At 37.0% G+C, this 26,030-nt stretch overlaps 2 protein-coding genes across 4 annotated transcripts; both read left to right on the forward strand.

Moving 5' to 3' along the window:
• The first annotated feature begins 14,097 nt into the window (after positions 1–14,097).
• Positions 14,098–18,314, forward strand: LOC121996794 (monosaccharide-sensing protein 2-like). Of its 3 annotated transcripts, none has more exons than XM_042550913.1 (7): positions 14,098–14,350; positions 14,426–14,795; positions 14,943–15,070; positions 15,260–15,826; positions 16,300–17,252; positions 17,464–17,651; positions 17,726–18,314. In XM_042550913.1, the coding sequence occupies exons 3-7, from the start codon at positions 14,992–14,994 to the stop codon at positions 18,162–18,164; spliced, it is 2,226 nt and encodes a 741-aa protein (XP_042406847.1). In that variant the 5' UTR covers positions 14,098–14,350; positions 14,426–14,795; positions 14,943–14,991; the 3' UTR covers positions 18,165–18,314. The 3 variants fall into 3 exon arrangements, with proteins under 3 accessions (XP_042406847.1, XP_042406845.1, XP_042406846.1); XM_042550911.1 differs by having other exon boundaries at positions 14,098–14,341; XM_042550912.1 differs by having other exon boundaries at positions 14,098–14,341; positions 14,953–15,070.
• Positions 18,315–18,461: 147 nt separating this feature from the next.
• On the forward strand, positions 18,462–19,253 carry LOC121996796 (psbQ-like protein 3, chloroplastic). The gene is made up of 2 exons (XM_042550914.1): positions 18,462–18,989; positions 19,065–19,253. Exons 1-2 carry the CDS (start codon positions 18,552–18,554, stop codon positions 19,158–19,160), a joined length of 534 nt encoding a protein of 177 aa, XP_042406848.1. The 5' UTR covers positions 18,462–18,551; the 3' UTR covers positions 19,161–19,253.
• The last annotated feature ends 6,777 nt before the right edge of the window (positions 19,254–26,030 follow it).

Below are 26,030 nucleotides of genomic sequence, written 5' to 3' on the forward strand. Positions count from 1 at the left end.
ACCATTTCTTTGATTTGTTTTATTAGATAAATATCTTGTTGATTAAAATATCTTTGCCCAATAGTTGACGTTTTGTTGTATAAAGGGATACTGATTTTGTAAGTAATGTATAACATAGTTAAGTAGTCCAAGAAAGGCTCATAAAATCTTTGTGTCTTTCATTTTATCTGGAAATGATAGTAATTTCACTATAATATGTGGTTAGAGGCTAATTTTTCCCTGTCCTATTTCAACTCTTAGAAAGTCTATATGTTTTATAGCTAGCTTCATCTTTTTTCTAGAGATAATGAATCCATGTTTTCCAAAAAGGTTGAAAATAGTATATAGATGAGTAAAATGTTCCTCTTTTATTTTTGAGAAGACTTGAACATCGTCCATATAGACACATGTAAACATAAAAAAAAAAAATCTAAAAATGTCATTTATTTTTCTTTGGAAGATTTGTGGTGCTATTTTAAGTTCAAATGATATAACTAACCATTCAAAATATCCTTCTGGATATGAGAAGATTGTCCATTTAACTGACTTGGGATGTATTTTTACTTACCAAAATCCTGACTTCGTGTCAAACTTGGAATACCATTTTGAATTTTATATTTTGTTAAGAAGTTAGTCTTTATCTGGTATTTTGTATTCATCCTCTTAACAATTATCATTTAATCATTTATAATTAAAGATCATTCTTGACTGCTCATGTTTTGTTCAGATCCTTTATTTACTATAAAGGTTGGGCTTCTATGTCTGTACTATTGGGACACTCTGGAGCTAGGGGGTGAATAGCTCGTCTCACTTCATCGATGTTGATTTGCAGTGAAAAATACGACGCAAGCTTCTCTAATGTTAACTCTAAGGATTTACTTCGTATCTACCTCAAGAAGAGGTGACTAATCCAAGGATCTACACACGAGCACACTCTCCACTATGAAAACACTCATTCTCGGAATAGTTCGTAGGTAGAGAAATCTCGTACAATATTCTCTATACAACAATAAGAAAAGAGAAGAAAATATAAATGAAATCTTACAAGATTTAAGATAATGAACCCTAGCTTACTCTCTTCTTATTTGGAAACACCTCTTGATGCTTGGAAATGTAGCAGCACTTTGCTCCAAGAGTCTTCAAGAATTGGCGGTGAGAGTCGGAGAAGAATCGGTGAAGAGTTGTTGCATTTGAATCTCACCAATGACTTTATCCTTCATAATTTAGGGTTCCTAATCGATTGAGCATACTCCCAATCAATTGCCATGTCAGATCCAGATAATTCCAGTAGTCCAAAACTTACAACTTGTGCAAAGGTTATATCTCAATCAATCGGTCAATCAATTGGGGCAGCTGGATTAATCAATTGACTGATCCAGATGTCTTCTGTACTCTCGTAGAAGACCTCAAAATAGATTGACCAATCAATTATGGCTACCTTGTGTCATCACAAGAAAATCAGCTCCAATCGATCGACCGATCGATTGGAGTAGCCTAATCGATCAACTGATTGATTGAGAGACCTTCTGTGCTCACAAAATTTCCTCTTAATAAATCACCTGATTGATTGAGCTCCTTGCGTCAAAAGCACTGCCCAATCGATCCATTGATCGATTGACCAACCTAAACTTACTTAACTCAAGTGTAGGATTTCCAATCCCAACATTCGGTCAACCGTGACCTATTGAGACTCCCTCATGCCTAACATTGGGTTAACATTTACCTGCTAGGACTTCATCACCAAGTATCTAGTCAATCCTTTGATCCACTTGGACTTTTCTCCCTGTGCCAAATTTTTGATCAACCTTGACCCACTTGGACTTACTGTCTCGTGCCAAGTATCCAGTTTTTCATTACTCACTTGGACTTTCAAACACCAGGCGTCCGGTCAACCTTGACCCATCTAAATTTCCACATACCTCGATTCACTCACCAAGGTTTTTCACCACCTGACTTCACTCACCAGAATTTCCCTCTGCCTAGCTTCACTCACTAGGGATTTTTCACTTTACTTCACTCACTAGGGCTTTCCAACTACCTGACTTCACTCACCAGGACTTTTCAGCTGCCTGACTTTACTTACTAGAACTTTTCAACTGTCTTACTTCACTCACCGGACTTTTCAGCTGTCTGGCTTCACTCATCAGGACTTTCCAATCTGCCTGGATTCACTCACCAGGACTTCCAATCTGTCTGGATTCACTCACCAGGACTTTCCATAACAAGTGTCCGGTCAACACTGACCCTCTTAGATTTTCTTTATCTTCCAACCTTTCCGTTGGTCTTGCCCTTGTCTAACCTCCAGTTAGGACTTTCCAGTCAAGTATCTGGTCAACTTTGACCTACTTGACTCTTTCGGTCAACCTTTGACCGTCAATATCTCATATGGACAATTGCACCTACAATCTCCATGCATTGTTAAGCATCAAAACTCAAGTTTGAGCTAACTCAATCTTAGTCAACTAGGTCAACTTTGACCTAGGAGAAATTGTACCAACAATCTCTCCCTTTTTAATGTTTGACAATATGTTAAGTTAGGCTAATCTCATAATCTCAACTTGTTCTTCGTGCCAAAGCATGAATGAGGATTTCTTTCATTCTTCTCCTTTTCACAAGGGCAATCTCCCCCTTTGGGTAAATAAAAGATTCCTAACCTAAATCCGACATTCTCCCCCTTTGGCACACATAAAAAACTCTTCCCTTGAAGAGTTATCCACATATTATTCACAACCTCACTTGTTGTTCACAACATTACAATGATGGTCTCATACCCTTCATTGTCTCCAAATGCTCATCCTAGAGAATACATCCATCACAATGAAGATTTCTAATCTTCCATTGTTCTTCAATGCTCAACCTTGAGCATTCACAATAATAAAGGTTTACAACCTTCCATAGTTTCATTAAAAGAAAAATCAAATTCATGTCTTTGAAGAGTAGTTTCCCTTCAAAACATGCTCAAATCTTCTGTCATTGTACTAATAATGACTTGGAGTTCCTAAATCTTAGAAAATCCAAAATTTAAAATTTTGAGGTTCAAAAATTAACTTTGAAACTAAATCTTATCATAAACTCTAACTTAGTCTTCCTCAACCATTCTATTCTTGTTTTCATCAAGAAAACTACCCTTAAATACATATAAATATATATCTTAGGATTAAGGATGATTAACACTACTAAAAGTGGCTTAACAGATTGAAATTAGACCATTTCAGCCAAATTTAGCTTTTCTAATTGATTGAAGTTGAGACTCAATCGATCAAAGCCATTCAATCGATCAACTGATCAATTCTATGAGCTTCTGTTCATTGAAAAAGTAATTGAATCGATTAACTGATCGATCAAGTCAAGGTCAATCGATCAACTGATAGATTCTGCGAGCTTTTGTATGGAATCAAGTATTTCCGTTGGTAATTACCGACGAAATCAGTGTTTTTGTCAGTAATTATTGACATAAACACTTGATTCCATCGATAATCTATCAAAATACCGATGGAGTATAGTATTTCTGTTGGTATTTATTTTTGATAATCATTGACAGAAACTTTATTCTGTCGGTATTCCATCGAAAAATGATAAAAATTCACAGATTCAGTATGTTTACACGCTCTTCCCTATATACATTTTCCAAATATACAAATTCCTAATTGATCGATCGATCGATTGAGTTTCTGATTCCTTAATCAAATTTTAGCCAAATTTTAGAAATTCCTAAATAATTCTATGATTTTTTCAAAAATCATAAAATTTTGGGTTGACCTTATTTATGTCATATACTATCATGGAAAAATAGTTTTCTAAGAAAATAATTCCTATTTTTAAAAATTGACACAAAGCTTGAAACTATTGAAAACTCAATGTTTTGCTTGGTTTGTGTCTAACTATACAATGGTGATTTCTATTAAAAGATAACTTTCACCAAGGTTTTTTTTAAAGAATTTTAAATATATTTTCAAAATTAATTTCCAACCATGTTCCTTGGGCTAAATACACATAACTTGTGCACTAGCTTTTCCAATGATTGAATTACACATAACTATGTATTTTAATGAAATTAAAACTCAAAAGATGCACTAAATCAACATCTTGAGTTTTGTTCATCCTCCTAACATTTCACTTGTATCTAATGTGCATCAAGGCACATACAAGTCAATTTATAGTTTTTGTGAGATGTAGATATTATTTTTTCTTAATCTAAGGGTTCATACATATCTATCTAGTCATTTAAGTTGTGATCATCCACCTAGGATGTTGTTTGATAGCTAATATCATTGTTCTTAATTACAAGGAATTAAACTAATACATAATGATTTATGGTATACATCACAATGAATACTTTTCAAAAGAAAACACACTATAGCTATATGATATATGTATGACATGACATGTGGCATTTTTCATAATGATATAAATATAAAATATGATGTCATGGTATATAATGGCAAACAATCATAGCAATTTAGTATAAATAATATACCTAGATTATCTATCTAAGTATCCCTAATTAATTTCTAAACTTAAAGAATAGACCTAAGTTCGCCCTTATTTTCCAAGAGAATGCTAAAATCCCAACTTGACATTTCTTTGACTCTTCCTATTTGTGCCAATTTTAATTAAGTCCAAATCTTTAAAATTTTGGCACATTTTACTCTTCCAAAAGAGTAAACAATTAATCCTTCTCATTTTCAAGGTGTAACAATACCTTGAAAATGTCCTAAAGTACCAATTTCATCAAGGTTGGGTTAACTACCATTTCAATTAGAGTTGACACTCTTTAAACCCATTTAGGGTATGGAGAACACACTCTTAGGAACCTAAAATCTATTGGTGTTCCTTAGGTGTGCTAGGTAGTCACTAGGGATAACTTTCCTAGTTACCTTCCTAATGACTTTCCTAGGTTTTTTAAAAGGCTTGGTCACACTCACCTTCTCTGGGTCAACTCTAGGGATAACTTCCCTTATAACAGTCTTAGTGACTTTATTAGGCTTCTTTAAAGCCTTAGTCACACTAGTCTTTGCAAGGTTAATTCTAGGGATAGTTTTCCTTGTAACTTTAACTTGACTCCTAGACCTAGAGTTTGTTCCATAACTATATGGAATCCTATGGTACGAAGCCACATCCTTCTTGACTTTAGGTTTGTATCCCAAACCTCTATGATCATTGGATTACTCTTGTTTTCCTAATCCTAGGTTTTGTTCATTTGACCCCTTAAAGATATTTTCCATTCTTTTAAGCGTCTTTTCCAATTTATCAAGTCTTGACCTCAAGACTTGATTTTCTTTTCTTAAATCCTTAAATTTAAAATTTTCTTGATTTTCTTGGGTATTTTTCTTTTTATATATATATTTAAAATCCTTAGAGTTATTGCTTAAATTATTATCTACCTTCTTAACCTTAGGTAAGATAATCTTAGCATGATATGCTACATACTTTTCTTTAATCCTATTATACTTCTTATTTTTTTGATAAATAGCATTAAAATGATATAAATTATTTCTATCATGCTTTTTATCATTTCTTATAGGAATTGCTTCAATAAATGATACCTTATGTTTGCTCTTAAGAGCTCCCTCGTGATGTGAGCTTCCTCCTTTGACCTTGGTCGAATTCTTCCTCTTAGGACATTGACTCCAATAATGTCTTCTTTAGTTGCAAGAAAAACATACAATGTGCTCCTTGCCTTTTCATACAATGGGGTTGACTTTCTTGGACTTTTCCTTGCCCTTAGGTGCCAATTAACCTTTCTTCTTGGTCACATTCGGGCACTTGTTCTTATAGTGTCCGCTTTCCCTACATTCAAAGCAAATAATGTGACTTTTATTATTTATAATTGAAATTGTTATACCATCTTTGCTTGTAGGGGTGACACATGATCCTTCTTTTAATCCAGATGTAGAGGCTTATTCTTGATCCTGTGCCAATGATTGACGCTCCCCCTCAATTCTTGAGATGGATGCCTCTTCATCTTCATCCTCGGATGTTGAGCATCTCTCAACCTATAAATCCTCATCTATATGAAACAAAGAGTATCTCTCTTTGCCTTTGTCCTTGTGCTCTCTTGAGGATGAATCTTTTTTAATTTCTTCTCCTTTGGAAGATGAGCACCTCAACCTTCAAATCTTCTTCTTCGTGATCCAATGAGTCTCCCTCTTTAGATTCTTCTTGACTTGGTATAGTGGAGGGGATTTCATAAATATTTACCAATTTGCTTCAAAGCTCTTTGACATCTTCATATTCTCCTATCTTGCTTAAGATGTTGTTAGGTAATAAACTTACCAATAGTGTGGTTACTTTGTCATTGGTTTCACATCTTTAAATTTGCTCTTTACTCCATTTACTTCTATTGATGATTTTGCCTTTACTATCCTTTGGAACTTCAAATTCTTCCACTAGAGCAAACCATTGCTCTATCTTAATCATGAGGAAATTTTCGATCCTTGATCTTCAAAGATTGAAACTTCCATATCTGTACAGTGGAGGTGCTCATGTATCAAATCCGAGTTCATTTTGGAAATCAATCTTAAAGTTGAGTTTATTGATGAAGTCTTTGACTTTGTTGAAATTAGGGCTTCAACTTAATTTTCCTCTAGCTCATTTTCCTTTCCGGCGATGAGTCCGGTGAAGAGCGACCTCATTCTGATACCACTTGTTGGGACACTTCGGAGCTGGAAGAGGGGGGGGTGAATATCTCATCTCACTTTGTTGATATTGATTTGCAGTGAAAAAAATGACGCAAGCTCCTCCAATGCTAACTCCAAGAATTTATTTGGTATCCACCTCAAGAAGAGATGCCTAATCCAAGGATCCACACACGAGCACACTCTCCACTATGAGAACACTCCTTCTTGGAATAATTCGAAGGTGGAGAAACCTCATATAATAGTCTCTATACAATAAGAAGAAAAGAGAAGCAAATACAAATTAAATCTTATAAGATTTACAACAATGAAACCTAGCTTACTCTCTTCTTATTTGGAAACGTCTCTTGGTGCTTGAAAATGCAACAACACTTTGCTCCAAGAGCATTCACGAACCGACGGTGAGAGTTGGAGAAGAATCGATAAAGAGTTGTTGCGTTTGAACCTCTCCAACGATTTTATCCTTTGTGATCTAGGGGTTCCGATCGATTGGGCTTACTTCCAATCTATTGCCACATCAAATCTAGACAATCCTAGTCATCCAAAGGTCGCAACCTATGCAAGATTCATATCTCAATCAATCAGTCGATCAATTGGGTTAGCTGGATCAATCAACTGATCGATCTAAATGTCTTCTGTACGCTTGCAGAAGATCCTGAAATTGATTAACCAATCGATTCCGTCCACCTCACATCATCGCAAGAAAGCTAGCTCCAATCGATCGATTGGAGTAGCCCAATTGATCGACTGATTGATTGGGAAGCAATCTATGCTCATGTGATTTCCTCTCAATCGATCACTTGATCGATTAAGCTCCTCACGTCAAAAACACTGCCCAATCGATCAACTGATTGATTAGGCTCTGTGATCACCTGATCGATTAACTAATCCAAATTTACTTAACTCAAGTCTAGGGTTCCCAATCCTAACATCCGGTCAATCATGATCTGTTGAGACTCCCTCATGCTTAGCATCTGATCAACTTTGATCTACTGGGACTGCGTCACCAAGTGTCCGATCAATTCTTTGACCCACTTAGACTTTTCTCCTTGTGCCAAGTGTTTGATTAATCTTTTGACCCACTTGGACTTTTCTCCCTGTGCCAAGTGTCTGGTCAACCTTGATCCTCTTGGACTTATCGTCTCGTGCCAAGTGTCTAATCCTTCATGAGCCACTTGGACTTTCAAACACTAGGAATTTCATCAATCTTGACCCACATGGATTTCCACATTCCTAGCTTCACTCACCAGAGCTTTTTACTACCTGACTTCACTCGCTAGAATTTTTCTCTACCTAGCTTTACTCACCAGGACTTTTCTTACTACCTAGCTTCACTCATTAGGACTTTCCAACTGCCTGAATTCACCCACTAAGACTTTCTAGCTACCTGACTTCACTCACCAGGACTTTCCAATCGTCTGGCTTCACTCACTAGGACTTTTTAGTCACTCGACTTCACTCATTAAAACTTTCCAATCTCCTTAGCTTCACTTATTAGGACTTTCCACACCAAGTGTCTAGTCAACACTGACCCTCTTGAATTTTCTACTTCTTCCAACCTTCTTATTGGTCTTTCCCTTGCCTAACCTCCAGTTAGGACTTCCCAATCAAGTATTTGGTCAACCTTGACTTATTTGACTCTTCTGGCCAACATTTGACTATCAATATCTCATATGGACAATTGCACTTACAATCTCCATACATTGTTAAACATCAAAACTTAAACATCAAGACTTAAACTTAGACAACGTGGTCAACTTTGACCCAGGAGAAATTCCACCAATATGTACATGGATCGTTGGATAGCTCTTATGTTTACTAATTATTTAATGTGCATGGTGCATTCTTCTTCTTTCCAATTAGTATATCTTAAGTCTTGTGCTTTAATTATTAGATCTAGATTTATTATGAGAAGTTTGCAATAGACTTTATCTCTTTTACATTATTTAGTAGAATTTTCTCCTATGATTCTCTATTTTCTTCAATTTAGAAATTTGGAAGTCTAGGCTGGGTTGAGTGTTTAATAAGTGAAGTAAATATGCTAGAGAGTAAATATGAATGAAGATCTAAGTTTTTATGATTTTCTATATCTATTCTAAAGAAGGGTCTAGATAAGGGCTATTATAGTCAAGTATTTATAGTTTTCTTGGATATTTAGCAAATAGGGTTCTTTACATGAGTTGTTTGTGTTATGTTTGAGAGGTGTCATAAGGCAATCACCTTATGGTTTATACTGTTTATTTCGATAAATATAGATTCAATATTTTAGTGTACTTTACTTATGTATGTCAATGGTCTTAAATTCATTTACTGGATGTCCGCAATATGATTCATAATATGAGAGAACTTGTGATTGGATCACAACTAGTGAAAGTTTCTACATGTGTAATTATGAAAGTATTGAAACATTCTCTAGTCAATAAATTGATGTATTTAAACATTATCAATTTTGTGAGACTAGCACGTGTTATACTCCTTGGTCTAATTAAGCAGTTGTTACGCACTAGTTGAAGATATTAAGATGTTGAGAGTTAAACATGAATGTTAGTTATCGTAACTAGTTTATTAGAGTGACCTACTGTAAGACTTCATATAGTTCTCTACATATATGGATATGTCTATGAAGTACTTACTGTAGCTCGAATGCAAGTTTCCTTCAACTTGAGGCAGACTTGGTCACCTCCTGACACTCCTCCTTGAGTTCACAATGCTTACTCACATCCATGAAAGTACTGATACTTTCAATGTGTGTGAGATAGGTCTTAACAGTATTCCAGAGTCAGACAAAGACTGTATGTCTCCTAATACTTGAAGTTCATTTGACATAGGCTCTCCCATATTCTTCAAAGAGGCAATCATGCTCGACATATGCATTAAATGCTGCTTTATAGTATGATCAAACCTCTTCTTACGATTTATGAATTTATAGGTCAGCATTCTCAACTTAGGAGCTAACGGGGTGCCATAATGCTCTTTAAGATCATTACAGACCAACACAGCCGTAGTATACTGCTCATAAATTAGGATTAGTTCATCATGCATGCTATTGAAAAGAATTACCTTAGTTTGGCCATCCTTCTTTTTCCAACCACGATATGCCTCCTGATCTCGTCTTGCCTGTGTTATGGTACTTTTCTCGGGGGTCCATCATCTCATGCTTAAGAACCTCTCCGAGTTCTTGTTCCTCGAAAACAAACTAAATCTTCTGGTGCCATATTTCATAGTTATTACCATTCAGCTTGTCTCAGTTCATGAGATCCAATATGACATTCTTTGTTGCAACCATATCTCTGTTACACAGAATAGAGAGACGTTAGTGATATTTGATGCTTAATATCTTAACTTTGTATACCCTACAAATCATCTTAATTTAAATGACTCAAATACAAATTTCAAGATGAGAGTATGAGTCAACAGACATCACACACCACAATCTGAAATTACCTCTCACAATTCGAATTAAGATGTTATACACAAGTAGTCACTGTATACTCTTAAGACTAACCTATGTGTCGCTATGAATACACACACTGCCAAATATTGGGAGCGTTATGTCACACATCTTAGAGTTGAACCTCTTCGTCTTACCTCGAGACACTCGGTTCTATCTAAGGTCAAGTGGTTGTCTCCCACTCTGAGTAATAAACCGATTGTAATTCAAACAAGTGTCGAGCAGTGTGCATGTTGCATAGCACTTCGTGGTGAGCACCTCTACATACCAAGCACTGTGGACCTCTGCTCCCAAGAATCACACTCATGTGTCAAGAACCCAAGCACCGCAGTTCTTCCCGAGCACCTATGCTGAGAGCGCGGATGAGAGGTTTTGCATGTGGCTGAACACTCGTGTCGAGAATTTCTTCTCGGGCTTCCTGAGCATCTCTGCGTGCCCGAACATCTTGAGAAAACCCTGCACGCGTGATATTCAACCGGGTTCGTGAGTTTCTTACTCGTAATTTCGTTGATCAGTTGGTCAACGAAGTGCATCAAACCAACTTGGCTCTAATACCAATGTTGGATGTTTATAAAAATAAAACACATAATTTACTTCTACTTTGTGGAAATTAAATTTTGTACTTTGGTTGGTGATGCACCAATCGCCAACACTGTAAACCTTCAAAATTATTGTGAAGTCTAGCCACGGATTGCTTGAAGTCGAGATAATAGTCACGTATCTCAAACTATCAACGTTATGTCACAATATTTCAACCCTTAACCTGGTGATATGTGTGATGATAGTCTTCTTTTGTTCTTCTCAACAAGATAGACACTATCACTCCTTTTTTTCTTAGACTTCCTTCCCTTTTCTTTCTTTCTCTCCTCTTCTTTTTCTCACATACATACTTCTCACAAAAAGTATGTATTTATAGGATAAGAGAAGCATAAGGGGTTACTAACATTAGGAGTTACTAACATTCATTTATGTTAGCGGATGTTAGTGGAGTCATAAGATGGATTTACTAACCTTTATATTAATGCCCCATAGTAGACATATGTTACTTACATGTATTAATGTCCTATAGTGGGTATAGGTTACTTACATGTATTAATACCCCATAGTGGGCATATGTTACTTACAGAAAATATCCTTCATGCTATGTTTACTAATTCTTCTTCATTATTGGAATATGAGTCTGACTTGCTTTCATATTCTTGTCTTGGTTTAGACTTGGACGTAACCTCCTCGCTCTTGTTTGATCCTACAAGAAAAGCTATATCCTTCTTGGTTTGGCCAAAGTTAGTTTGCTCATGTAACTTTAATTCACAAAATAATTTATCTAGTCTAATAATTGAGAGATCCTTCAAAACTTTATAGACATCAACCACAGATACCCATATTGTATTTCGAGGAAAGGAGTTTAGTGCATACCTTATGATGTCTCGATTCTCTAGGTGGTGGCCGATGAGGTATAGTCCGTTGATGTTGTCTTTTATTCTTGTGTGTAGTTGTGTCGTGGTTTCTCCGTGTAACATTTTGATATTAAATGATTGATTTAAAAGTAAATATCTCTTTGTTACCTTAGAGTCATCAATTCTTTCGTGTAGTTTGACTAGACACTCCCACAGTTCTTTTACATTTTCGAAGGGACCAACTTGGTTTAGCTCCTCCTTTTTTAGACCATATTGGAGGGTGTTCATTGCTTTGAAGTCGATATAAGCCTTCTTCTTCATCTCTTGATCCCAATCTTTTAGATCTAGTGGTTCTCCATTTTTTCTTGGTGATTTTATCCTTTTTTAATGTTGAACCACATGTCAATATCAAACTTCAAAAAACACTCCATCATCTTCTTCCAACAGCTAAAATTTTCTCCATTGAAAAGAGATGGTCGTACGGTGCTATATCCTTCTTGCCGAGAGCTTGTCATTCTTGTACAACGAAAATAACTAAACGAGATTTCCAAGACTTTGTCTTGGGATTAACAGTGAAAGATAAAGAATATGAAAATAGAAAAAAAAAATAGAAAGATGCTAGAAAGACAATTAAGACTTTTCAGAGTAATCTTGCTTTGATATTAATTGTTAGATCGACGAGAGAGGGGGGGGGTGAATCCTGTTCCTTAAAAATATTTTCTTTATTGTATCATTAACATAGATCAGAGTAAGAAGCGGAATAAGATAGCAAAAGCAATACACAAGAGACATGATTATTTGGTTCGCTGCCTATGTCGACTCTTACTCTAAGACCCACATTCATTGATCATACCGTTGAGAAATTCACTAAAATCCTTCTTTCCATAACCTCCAGAAGGAAGTAATTAATACAATGAATAGAGATAGTAACAATTCTAATATCTCTTTATAAAATACAAGCAATATAAAAGATTATACCGACAATGAGAATAGGAAATCAAGCGCTAATGTCGAAGAGTCTTTCAACGTAGTAGGAGTAGAGCTTGCACACGTAATAACAACAACAACACAGATGATGAACAAATAGAAGTTCAGAAGTATGCACAAAAGTTATTCTAGCTTGAAACTTGAGATGTACTTTTATAAGCAGCGTTCAGTTGACTAAAAAAGTTGTTCAATCGATTAATCCTTTCGGTCAGCCGATCTCCCTATCGGTCAACTGATCATGCAGCATTCCTTCTTTATTGTGATTCGATCTTCGTGTCATTAATACATTTATTGTTCAGTCGATTGAAAGATCTGATCGGTCGACCAATCACTGAAAATTTCTTTTTCGCTGAGATCCGATCTTTTGCATCATCAATACCATTTAATGTTCAGTTGACGGATCCTAGGTTTGATCAACGGATATGCTTGAATACCAAATGTGTTCTGCACGACTTGAACTCGGTGTCATGTCAGCTTGGTTCAGTCGACTAAATCTTCTGTTTAGTCAACCAATTCCATCCGTTTCTATAAAACAGAGTTAATTCGATATAACAATAATATTTCTGCAAAACAAAGTTAACATAGTATGAAAGAATGTATGAGTAAGAGAAGACAATATGACCTGTCTTGATCTCAACTTGAAAACCCCTTGGTTTCTTCAGTTGGATCAGCGCCTAAGGTTTGCCCCTTCTGGGATACAACCTCACTGCACTACCTTCAGTAGCTTATCTCAACTCACCTACCAAATATTAGGTCTTCCAGACATGTTTAGACTTGACTGCTTAGCATCGGATCGGCTGTCAAGGCTTCCACTTGACTCGATATCGTGTCCTCCAGACCTACCGAGTCCACCTGCCGGATGTCAAGTCAACGTGATCCATTTGGACTTCCTGCCTGGTTCCATAATCTATTGAGACTTCCCTTGCCTAGAATCTAGTTCAGCTAACCTACTAGGACTTTCTGAGTTGAACATCCTACACACTAATTAACTTATTAGATAACAATAAGACTTAACTCTAAATATTTAACAATATTAAAATATTGGTTCGATTATGATGCTCCCTGCACTAATAGTTCCAACTAAACAACTGGAGTTGTTCGAAATATCTCGTGGCTTCCCTTTGTCTTATGTAATCTTGTATTGATTTCTCTGGTCATTATAATCTATGAATTGTATAATAGAAGTTTAATACAATGTTTCCTTGTGAGACTATGCGAACTATTTCCTCTAGAATGTGTGTGAAGAACATGGAGGTTACTTACAATGCAACCATGCAACATTCATAAGATAACTTCTGTTTGTCTCAGATTATATGAAGAGGGGGAGATGATGAAATCAACTTATAATTAACTACTAAGTAACTAAATAATAAGATGAATTTTTAAACATGCATTCACTGAAAATTAATTCCTACCCCAGTTCACTGAAAATTAATTCCCATTTGATTATAACAAATTTATAATCCTCTGCTTAACTGAACACCCGACGTATCATATACGAAAGAAGCAACAGTAATAAACTCGTCAATCAATTGAATGGGTGATGTGGAACACACTAGACGGCCTGCACTTACAAAATAAAAAAATAAAAATTCATAAAGTATTCATTTATTTATTATTTGTTCCTTAAAATAATTTTACTGATTTTGAACTGTGAAGAATTCCCGAATACGTAACTCTCAACTTGGGAGCGTGAGGAATCTTCTTGCATCGTCCGTGCTGCCATCGCCTAAAGTTGAGAGATTTTTATTAAAGATGCACCATTCCGCTCCCAAATCGAGATTTCTCGTCTTCATTAACGCGACAGGCAGTTTTCATGCTCGGATTCATCGCGCGAAACCTAAAGATGGGATCTTGAACCGGTATCGCGATCTCGGCGGCCGCCCACAGTAAGTCCAGTAGGTTCTTGATGGGTTTTGCAGTATAGCTGTGATTAAAAAACGGCGCTCGATTTAATTTTGTATCCTTTACAGCTGTGGAGAAGGTCATTGAATGATCCATGGAAAAGCTGAAGACGTCTTCGTAGCACAAATTTCGCAACTTGTTATCTCAGTAAAAAAGATCGTCAAAAAGCTGCAGTTTTTTTTTAAAAAAAATTAAAGTCTTTATTTTGTTGGATCTTGCGAAGTCATGGAGGCAAAGGGTTTTGCGGACTGAAGCGGCGAAGCGGACATAATCACTTGGACGTCAAAGAGAGTGAGGAAGAGCAAGAGTAAGAGACAGAGAGGCTTGTTGAGGTGCAAGGAATCCGATTGCCTTTCTTCTCTTCTGGAACCGGTGCCAAGTTTGCCATATTTGATTGCCAGAGGAGTATCGATTGATTAGTTTTGGTTTTTCCCGGAGGTATGAGAACTCTCTAAGTATGTTGTACTTTACTGCTTAAATTTCTCAGCTCCAAGTTCATTTCTAAAAAAAAATAATCATTGTTTTCTTGTAACAAAGTATGATGAAATAGAATGCCGCTTGTTGTAATAATAATTTTTTCTTAAGAAAATTGCAGGTTTCGTTTCTAGCAGAAGGTATTATCTTTTTTGCAAGGATGCGAGGAGCTGTTCTTGTTGCAATAGTTGCCTCAATTGGGAACTTGTTGCAGGGGTGGGACAATGCTACCATTGCAGGTATATTAAAAAAGTAAAAAATAAATATAAAAACAAAAATAGAGACATAAGATCTTCCTTGCTTCAAATCTAATCAAAATAGGTTTATGATCCTGACCATCTCTCTTTCGACCTTGTTGTCATCCTTTCTTTTTGTTCAGAGCATATGAATTTTTGCTTGAATATATGGTTTTCTTTCCTACATTTCAGGATCTATTCTGTTCATTAAAAAGGAATTCAAATTGGAAAATCACCCTGCCGTAGAGGGGCTAATAGTAGCAATGTCACTTATTGGTGCTATGATCATCACAACAGTATCTGGAATAGCATCAGACTGGATTGGTCGGCGACCGATGCTAATTATCTCAGCAATCCTCTTTTTTCTCAGTAGTTTGTTCATGTGCTTCTCCCCCAATGTCTATGTTCTGCTCTTGGCAAGGCTTATCGATGGATTTGGAATTGGTCTTGCCGTTACACTGGTTCCGGTATATATTTCAGAGACTGCCCCGGCAGAGATAAGGGGGTTGTTGAATACACTTCCTCAGTTCAGTGGTTCACTTGCCATGTTTCTCTCCTACTGTATAGTATTTGGAATGTCACTAAAGCCAAATCCAGACTGGAGATTAATGCTCGGTGTTCTTTCCATACCTTCTCTTGTGTATTTCTCTCTGGCCATTTTTTATCTGCCGGAATCTCCAAGGTGGCTCGTAGGTAAAGGACGAATGTCAGAAGCAAAACTGGTTTTGCAGAGACTGAGAGGGAGAGAAGACGTTTCAGGTCTGTGCTGAACTGACTCTAAATTGATTTAAACTAGAACTTGATTGTTCCTTTTCTGTGAACATCACTATCATTTGGCACACTAAATCTAGTTTTAACTTTTTCTTCCTCAATCATGTAAATCTATGGAATGAAATCAAAGGATAGTCAATGGTAGTTTCACAAATGTTGTAAGCCACGAAATAAAACAAAACAGTTGGGTTTCTCTTGCTTTTTTTTCTAATACAATAGTATCTTTCACAAAAGAATTGGGAGGAAACTGAGTTATAGTTTGTTATAGACTTCTAAATAGGTCACACTGCCTCTAAATTTGAAATTGTGATTTCTCGAATCTCTTGTCCATTGGTCTGAACAAATTGTCAATTCTTTTTGCAAATTGTTCTTGACATCAACTTTTTACTGCATAATTCATTTGTCCCTGGTGTTCTAGTCAATCAGTCAAGTAATTATTTTCTCCTTTTTCAAGTAAACAGGAGAAATGGCCCTCCTTGTTGAGGGTTTAGGTGTAAGTGGTGAGACATTGATCGAGGATTACATAATCGGCCCAGCAAATGAGCTCGCTGATGATCAGGGAGTAATTGCAGATGAGGAACAAATCAAATTGTATGGAGCAGAAGAGGGTCTTTTCTGGGTGGCTAGGCCTGTTAAGGGAAGCATCCTTGGAAGTGCATTAAGTGTTCTATCTCGTCGTGGTAGTTTCGATACGCATGGTAAAGTACCTCTAATGGACCCTCTGGTGACTCTATTTGCAAGTGTCCATAAGAAGCTACTTGAGACAGGCAGCATGTTTTTTGGTAGTGTTCAAAGCACATTGTTCCCTAATTTTGGAAGTATGTTTAGTGTGGCAGAGCAGGCACCTAAAGATGAGCCATGGGACGAAGAGAGTGTTCAGCAGGAGGGTGAAGATGACTATGCATCTAATGCCGGAGGAGATGATTTGGATGACAATTTAGAAAGTCCACTAATCACACGGCAAACAACTAGTGTGGAAGGTGGGGAAATTCATGGTATGGGGCAAACTAGTCTGGTGCAGGATAATTTGGGTGAGGCAGTTAGTAGCATGGGCATTGGTGGCGGATGGCAAATCGCTTGGAAATGGTTAGATAGAGAAGGTGAAGATGGGAAGGGAGGAGGATTCAAGAGAATTTATCTACACCAGAAGGGTGTCCCTGGGTCACAAAGAGGTTCTCTTTTTTCGATTTCAGGAGGTGAAGCCCCAGAAGGTAGCAGCACATTTGTTCAGGCAGCAGCTTTGGTGAGTCGACCAGCTCTTTACTCAACGAAGCTAATGGACCTTAATCCTATCGGACCGGCAATGATCCATCCGCTTGAAATAGCATCTAGAGGTCCATTCTGGTCAGATCTTTACGAACCCGGAATACGGCACGCCTTGTTTCTTGGAATTGGGATCCAAATCCTTCAGCAGGTAGCTTTTTATATGTATGGTTTCTCTGTTATCTTTGTCGACCCTATGCTTTGATTATTCTAAATAAGACAATAAAGGTTCTTCTCATCTTGTTTTTGGGAACTTTTCGTCGTCACCATCATCACAAGACTAACAGTTCGAACATTTACATGCAAATCCAGATATTCAGTTCGAAGAACTGACTAATCCTGATAACACTTTGTACTTGCAGTTGGCTGGCATAAATGGGATTCTATATTACACACCTCAAATACTCGAGCAAGCTGGTGTCGAAGTTATCCTTTCAAACATAGGCATCAGTTCAGATTCATCGTCTATACTTTTTAGTGCTCTCACAGCATTGTTAATGCTTCCTAGCATCGGCATTGCCATGAGGCTTATGGATATTTCAGGAAGAAGGTAACTACTCCTCCTTGCCATTGGCATTTTTGTTTATGATCATCGATCTTCATGTATCGTATCTCACTGTGCAGGCTCCTCTTGTTGTCCACAATCCCTATCTTAATAGCTTCGCTGGTTGTCTTAGTCATTGCCAACCTTATCGAACTTGGCACAGTTGTTCGTGCTGTGTTCTCTACAGTTAGTGTTATTGCATACTTCTGTTTCTTCGTTATGGGATTTGGACCTGTTCCGAATATCGTTTGTGCCGAGATCTTCCCGACCCGGGTACGCAGTCTGTGCGTGGCTATCTGCGCGCTTGCATTCTGGATTGGCAATGTCGTTGTCACCTACACATTACCTTTGATGCTCGGCTCCATTGGCCTTGCAGGAGTCTTTGGAGTTTATGCAATAGTTTGCATCCTAGCTTTTGTGTTTGTGTTCTTAAGGGTTCCTGAAACCAAGAGCATGCCTCTTGAAATTATCGTAGAGTTCTTTAACGTTGGTTCGAAACGAGCTGCTATACAAGATTGATACTTATGCTACTGCAAGAACCTCTTCGCAGAGCCGGTGCCTCTCTGCTAAGTGTTTTTTTCCCTAGATTGTATCGTGAATCTGGTCGTGTAATCATGAATCCTTTTATCGATTGTTGAATATTGAGGAAGGAAATTTCTGGTCTGGCCAGCCTCGACCGTCTCAAGAACTTCAAAAAATGTTGTTTTGAGCTCAAAACAGTATGAAATTATCAGGATGAAGCAGCAGAAATGTCTCACCAAAAAAAAACAAAATTTTCTTATCTACGCATCTTCTTTCTGATTAGACAGGTAGAAGGGGAATTCTTATCCACACATCTGGAGACCGCCTTATCCAGATCATCCCTCCACTTTCATTCTTGCATCCAAAGCTTCCACTCCATCTCCAATGGCTCAGAAACAGCTCTTTTCTGCAAAACCCACATTCCAACTCCCACTGCACTCCAAACTTGTCCGTGTTGCCCTGGTTCCCCATGAGCAGGCAATTGGGAGGAGAACAGCAGCCGCTGCGACCCTAGCAGTCGTGCTCCAGGTCAAGGAGGCACTGCTCTCCAGCTCAAACATTGCTTCAGCATTTGATTTCTCACTCACTGCTCCAGACCAGACACTGGAGGAAGCTGATGCCGTGGTGAGGACCCATGCGAGGGACCTTCTGCAGATTAAGAGATTCATAGACAGGGAGTCATGGAGGGAAGCCCAGGTTGCATTGAGAGAGAGCTCATCCTACCTGAAGCAGGATCTCTACACTATAATTCAAGCCAAACCGGGGAGCCAGAGGCCGCAGCTGCGGAAGTTGTACTCTGTCCTCTTCAACAATGCCTCGATGGTGAGCATGATGCAGTTATATGCTCTCGTCCCGAGCACGTTTAACTTCAAATCGCCATGATTCTTTCCCTTGCAGCTTGATTATGCAGCGAGAGACAAGGACGCGAGCCGCGTGCATGAATGCTATGACAACATGGTGAAAACTCTGAATGAGATTTTTGCTGTGATATAAAAACGGTTAAATGACATTTGATGCCTGTTTTGTCGATCAAAACATTTCTGTATCTAGGAAAAATTGGTAATCTCATGCAGATTTTTGATAGAAGAGGCTTCCTTGTAGCATCCATAACGTTGATTGTGCGACTCAGTTGGACATCTTACAGATGACGGTGACGGGAGGGGACGTGAGTTCTTAACTCTCCGTCCCAAATCGAAAAGTGCCAGCGATGGTCCAGCAAATATTTTACAAGTACGTGGCTGCTGCACCGAAGTCCTGAGGTGTAGATTGACTTGCCCAATTATATGCAAACATGGTGGGCTGAACTCGAGCTTAGGCTAGGACTTAGACATACACATGGTATGTGTCGATCATAGGCACAAATCGTCCAACCAATTCTTCTTTTGTGCGACAAGGAACTTCCCGAATGCGCTTCGTTGTGGGAGAGCAAGAGCATTCAGACCACCTCAACTTTGTTAGTTGCAGAGATTTCTTGTCTCAAATGGTAGGAAAATGGTTGGACCATAGTTCGTAGGATCGCAATATGGTCTTCAATATGGTTGGACCATATTCATATTAAACTTGCCCCCATGGGTTTAGCTGAAGTGGTTAGTACGTAGAAATTTGTCACTTGAGAACGTGATTTCGAATCTCGGGATAGTCAGGGCGTAATTCCTTGGTCCCTATATATCTTTTTCAATTGCGCACTAGTTTCTTCAGTTACCGTGATTTATCTCCTTCGTGTTGATCTTGGGACGAGCTGACGGAGACGCTGAAGATAAACGAATCACCTTTTGCCACTTTTTACCACTGCTCCCTCACCCATTGCTGCCAGTTGTTGTCGGCACCTTCCCCTCTTCCCCATCCAAGCTGTCGGCATCTTCCCCTCTTCCCCATCGCAAGCCGCTGCTGCCAATGCCTTCCCCATCTCAAGTTACCGACGCCTTCCCCTCTTCCCATCGCAAGACGTCGTCCACCTCCTCACTACCAGCGTCATCCAGCGATCGAGGATGCCTCCTCTCTTGCTGCCTGCCAACGAGGATTCCTTCGCTGTCGCCGGCTGCCGACAAGAATGTTGTCTAGGTGTCCGTTGTTCCAGTTGGGTCTGAAATCATTTAAAATGTGAGATCAGTACGATTTCATCGATTCTGTAGATTTCAACATATTTGTTTCAATTCTATTATAAAAGTTAATCTCAATCGACGCCGGATCGATTCACAAGAATCGTACGATCCTATAATTCGGATCGATTTTACAAACTGGACTGTTCGTGCTCGTGTTGTGTCATGTGTATGCTTGGCCCATGACCAAGCTTAGCCTAGCACATGCATGTGCAAAAGGGAGTGAAAAGCAGCTGTTGATAGACTGTTTGAAGTCTCCTCTACTTAGATGTGTTTACCTTGGAGGAAAGAATTCATTTCGGCAGTTTATCAAAGGATGACTTAAAGTTATAAAATTCTTAAAAGTCACACTTAATTTTCAAAATTTTCAAATGACATATTTATTTTTCATTTTACCCTTTGTAAATTATTGTGATACTTAATTCAAAAACAATATTACTAAATCCTAAAACTAATATTACTATAGCGCTGTTCTTTAAAATTTAGTATCACAGTTATTGACAAGAGGGGGTAAAATGAAAAAACAAATGTACTCTTTAAGACCGTTGAAAAACTTTAAATGAATCTGCTCAAATATTAAGTTCATTTCTATGAAAGAGTTACTCCAAGAAAATTCTAGCGACTAAATTAGTGATAAAATTATAATTTCATCTTAATGTCGGTCAATATTAATCAAAAATAAGATTTAATCTATTTAAATTAGCAAAATGGAATTTAATTTTAGAATTTTAATTTTGTCTCTAATTTAGAGATGGATATTTAATTTTGTTGCTGAAATTATAAATTTAATTTTGTTGTTATTTCAACGATGTAAAGTAATTTCGTTGTTAAATTAGCGATGAAAATTTAATTGTCACTGAAATAGCAATGGAAAATTAATTAGTTACTAAATTAGTGACGGAAATTTAATTTCGCATTGAAATAGTGATGAAAATTTAATTATGTTGCCAATTAACGATAAAATTTAATTTTCATCGATAATTCAGAATCATATTAAGATTTCTTTATTTTTTTTCTTATCTCACCGATCTTCATTCTCTCCTCTCTCTTCGATCTCTGGTATCCTCCTCTTCGGCACACGATCTCTTCTTCGACATGCAGGTCATCCTCTTTCCTCTTCTCGCTCTTCTCCCTCCCCTCCCATCTCCGACTGTGAGTGTGGATTCTCGTCGAGGTTGCGAGGCTAGTCGAAGGCTAAGCCTTGGCCCGCTGCGAGCTCAACCTTGGCCGATTGTGAGCTCAGCCGAGCTCAGCCCGAACCTCACATTGAGGTCATAAGTCTGGTCGTGACCTTAGCTCTAGCTAAATAGTCGTGTCACCATAGGTGACCGGCCATGTAGCCTTACTCAGTCGACCAGGTGCATGATGCATGCTTGCATACCTTTATTTTTATGATAAAAATTATCAAAAATATTTATTTGTTGTTTGTGCACCCCTCTACTTTATTATTGACTTTATAATGTTTTTTATACAGACTTCTCTATTTGGCATTCTTACACATTTTGAAGATAACCTTCTTTGGGCATCGACTTTACGTATACGATGAATGATTATTTATTGAAAGTATTAAGTTTTAATAATTTAATTAAATTTAAGTTTTAACTATATGCATGTTTAGTTTTACATGTTTAATAATATTGTAAAACTTGGATGTATAATAAGTTAGTAAATGGATTTATCACTGATGAATATTTTGATGGAGTTAAAGAGTTTGTGAAATTCGCTAAGTGTCATCCAAATTATATCATTGGTGACAAGTTACGTTGTCCATGTAACCATTACAAATATAGAAATACAACTTTCTGTGATGAGGATATTGTGAAAGTACGTATAGGTAAAAATAGTTTTGTTCCATATATTACAACTAGTATTGTCATGGAGAACCTTATTTATTTAAGCTAATTGGACCTTCTAGTACTTTATTATCTGGCCTTATTGCTAAAGAGAAATCATTATCTAATGACAATGTAATGCAATCAATGGTTTACGACACAATGAATGTGCTTGATCATTTGAATATAGATGAAATATCAATAGTATAAATTCAAAAACTACATGACATGTTAAAGGCTGGTGAAAAAGAAGTATGAGAAGACATTCTTTCTAATCATTCCTAACTATTAGTTATCACAAGGCTATTAAACATCAAGGCAGAACATCATTTCTCAGAATGATGCTAAATGATATTTGTTAATTGATGTCAAAATTGCCCCATACTAATAATATAATGATTGATAGCATCTAGAGTACAAAGAAATTTGTTAGAGTTTTAGGTTTGCCTGAAAATAATGATTGTTGTATAAATAACTCCATGATATTTTGGAATGAAGATAGTGAACTTACTAAATACAAAATGTGTAATCACCCTTGGTATTGGTAGCATAGTCGTATATTAGGTAAGAAAAAGACAAATTTAGTATGGAAAGTTATGTATTTCTTCTCATTAATTGGTAGACTTAAACGTTTGTATGCATCTACTGCAACAACAAGCCACGTGATGTGGCATCATGAGCATATATACAAAAGAGATATAATGTGTCATCCTTTTAACTCTCATGCATTCAAACACTTTGATACAACATTTCTCTCATTTGTAATGGAACAACATAATGTAAAACTGGATTTCAACCATTATCTAGATAGCAATATTCATCTTGGTTAGCTATATTAATACCATATAATTTACCACCATGGATGTGCATGAAAAACGAATGTATATTTCTTATTGTTCTTATTCCAAGTCCAAAGAATTCGAAAGAGAAGATAGATGTTTTTTTCAACCTTTGATTGCTGAGCTGAAAAATTATAGAATGTAGGGTCAAAAACTTATGATATTGCAAGTAAAATAAATTTTACTTTGTATGCTACTTTATTATAGACAATTAGTGATTTTGCAACATATTCAATGTTGTCAGGATGAAGCACGATCGGTAAGTTAACATATTCACATTGCATAATAGAGTCTGATGTATTTTCATTACCTTACAGTGAGAAGATATTTTGGTTTGATAATCATCATAAAAATTTACCTATAGAGTAATCTATCAGGAGAAATAAGAAAGAGTTCATAAAGAATGAAGTGGTCAGAAAACTTCCACCTGTAATTAAGTCAGGAGAGGAAATCCTTAAGGAAATTGATAACTATGAATTTATACTAATAACTTAGACGAGTTTTGATGATTTAAATAAATATATTATTAGTGTGTGCAAATATGCTTGGAAGAAATAGATTATATTTTAAGAGTCATCATATTGGATTTATTTGCTCATTCAATATAATTTAGATGTGATACATGTTGAGAAATTTTCTTTCGATAATATTTTCAATATTGTGATGGATGTTCTAGGAAAAACTAAAGATATAACAAAATCACATGAGAATTGAAAGAATTAGTTAATAGACCTAAGATGTATTAGAATGAAACAACCAATAAATTTTCAAAGACTTACTATACATTGGACAAACAAAGTAAGCAAATATTATGTAGTCAGTTGAAGGAAACCAAATTCCTTAATGGGTATGCCTCGAATATGACTTGATTTATGGATATGAATAAATTAAAAATATTTGGAATGAAGAGTCAGGACTATTATGTGTTTATGCAAATATTTATTCCAATATCTTTCCATAACATACTTCTTGATAATATTTAACAAGCACTTATAGAATTAAGTCTGTTTTTTTAGAGATTTGACACTAAAGGTTATTATGACGACCAATATGCTTCGACTAGAAATGGGCATTACTCTTATAATATATAAACTTGAGTTCATATTTCCACCTATTTTTTTGATTTAATGAAACATCTACCAGTTCATTTACTTTGCAAGGTACAACTAGCTAGTCATGTGTAGTATAGATTGATGTATCCATTTAAATAATTTTTAAGAAAAAGAATAATGTTCATAACAAAACGAGAGTTGAGGGGTCAATATATAATGCTTATTTGATTGAAGAAGTATTTTTTTTTGTTCATATTATTTTGTTAATAATGTAAAAAATCAGACATCACAAGTATCATCAAAATTTTGATGATACTCACCCAAAAATACTTTCTATTTTCAAGTTTTTCGGTAAGCATCTGTTTGTAGATGGTTAAATCTAAAAAAATATCATGCAGCAAGAACATACATACTCCTAAACTGTGATGAGGTTAAACCCTACACAAAGTAAGTTTGTTGGATCGAAAGCGCTAGAAAGGGGGGGGGGGGGGGCGAATAGCGCTCTTGGCTTTTTCACGCGTTTCAGAATTAAAAACATATCGAGTAATGCAGCGGAAATAATAAAAGAAATAAGGGGGTGCTCACTTGACTACCAGGATTCATAAACTCTAGTACTCGAATAGCCTGGAGGTCTAGAGTTCGAATCCTGGGGAAGGCAAAAATCCACTAGCCAGGGGTGGGAAGACCTAATGAGTAACGTCACGGTTGAGGGTCGTCGGTCGACGACATAAGGGGCCGCCAAATGGGCCGCCAAATGGGCCGCCAGTTGAGCCGCCCAAGGGGCCAAGGGCCCAAGGGGCTGGGTCGTTACATTTTGCATTTATTTTTTTTTAAAATTAATACAAAATTAGTTGGGTGCCTTGATTACTTTATGTTTTCTATATCCATGTGTTATGTTATGATTACTCCTTATGTCTAGTGATTTTGCTATATTATTTCAGGTGAGACTAGGAATTTATTTCTATACAACCATAAATCCATATTTTTGGCAATTTGAAGACTTCAATGCAACTTATAATTCAAATACTGAGTTAACTGAGAACATTTACAGAGCATGTGGAAGCTCATCGCATTTGGATGCTATATGTCATTTCTTCCAAAAAGTTGCGACATCTACAACGGAACTGTAAGATCAATGCGCTAGAGGGGAGGGTGAATAGCGCTCTTAGATTTTTCATATTTTTCAGAAATACGATCTAGAATAAGCAGAAAGAAAGATACGAAAAGTAAAACAATGTTAACAAGTTTGTTTTACTTAGTTTGAAGACTATGACGACTCATACTCCAAAGCTCGCATTTGTTGAGTGTTTTCTATGAGCAATCTACTAATAGTTCGAATGAGGTTTGCAAATTTAAACAAAAACTATTTAAGTAAAGATTACAAGAATTAAAATCAAAGTTACCGACGACTTTGAAATCAGAGCTTCATGCGTAATCATCGTCGGAGCAACATTTGGGTGTTGTCGCGACCTTTTCAAAGCATAGCACAGGAGCGGAAGTTGTTTGAATTGATGTGTTGAAGGTGTTGGTCGAACCCTCCTTTTATAGCCCACTTCGGGTGCTTGGAACCTCCCTTGGGCGCCCCCATAGGGCTAACATGGAATGCTCTCGTTGAAACTCTATCTAACAAATTTCATCGATCTCCGGGCGCCCGGGAGGGCTCTAGGTGCCTAAACATCTAGGGCTTGAGCCCTCCCGGATGCCTAGGCTACCTTTTCCAGCCTTTTATCTTTATGCAAAATAGAGTTACTCCAACAGATAATATGTAAAGCAAAGTAGATTTTAGCAGTCTTCGGACTGCCAGATCCTAACTTTGAGTTTCGCTAAAACTCTAGGTCAGACCAACGCCTACTGTTCTCTCTTCAGGAAACACGTCCTCACCTACTCCTCTTTGGAGAGATTATCTTTTGTCAAATAGGTACTCCAGATCGTTTGAACTTTTTCTCAGTATCTGAGACTTCAGGACTTTCACCTAGTTTGCTCAACCCTAGGATTTCTTGCCTAGTGTCCGCGACCCCAGGACTTTCATCTAGTGCTTTCG

The sequence above is a fragment of the Zingiber officinale genome, chromosome 6A (genome assembly GCF_018446385.1).
Source record: "Zingiber officinale cultivar Zhangliang chromosome 6A, Zo_v1.1, whole genome shotgun sequence".
NCBI classification, from domain to species: domain Eukaryota; kingdom Viridiplantae; phylum Streptophyta; class Magnoliopsida; order Zingiberales; family Zingiberaceae; genus Zingiber; species Zingiber officinale.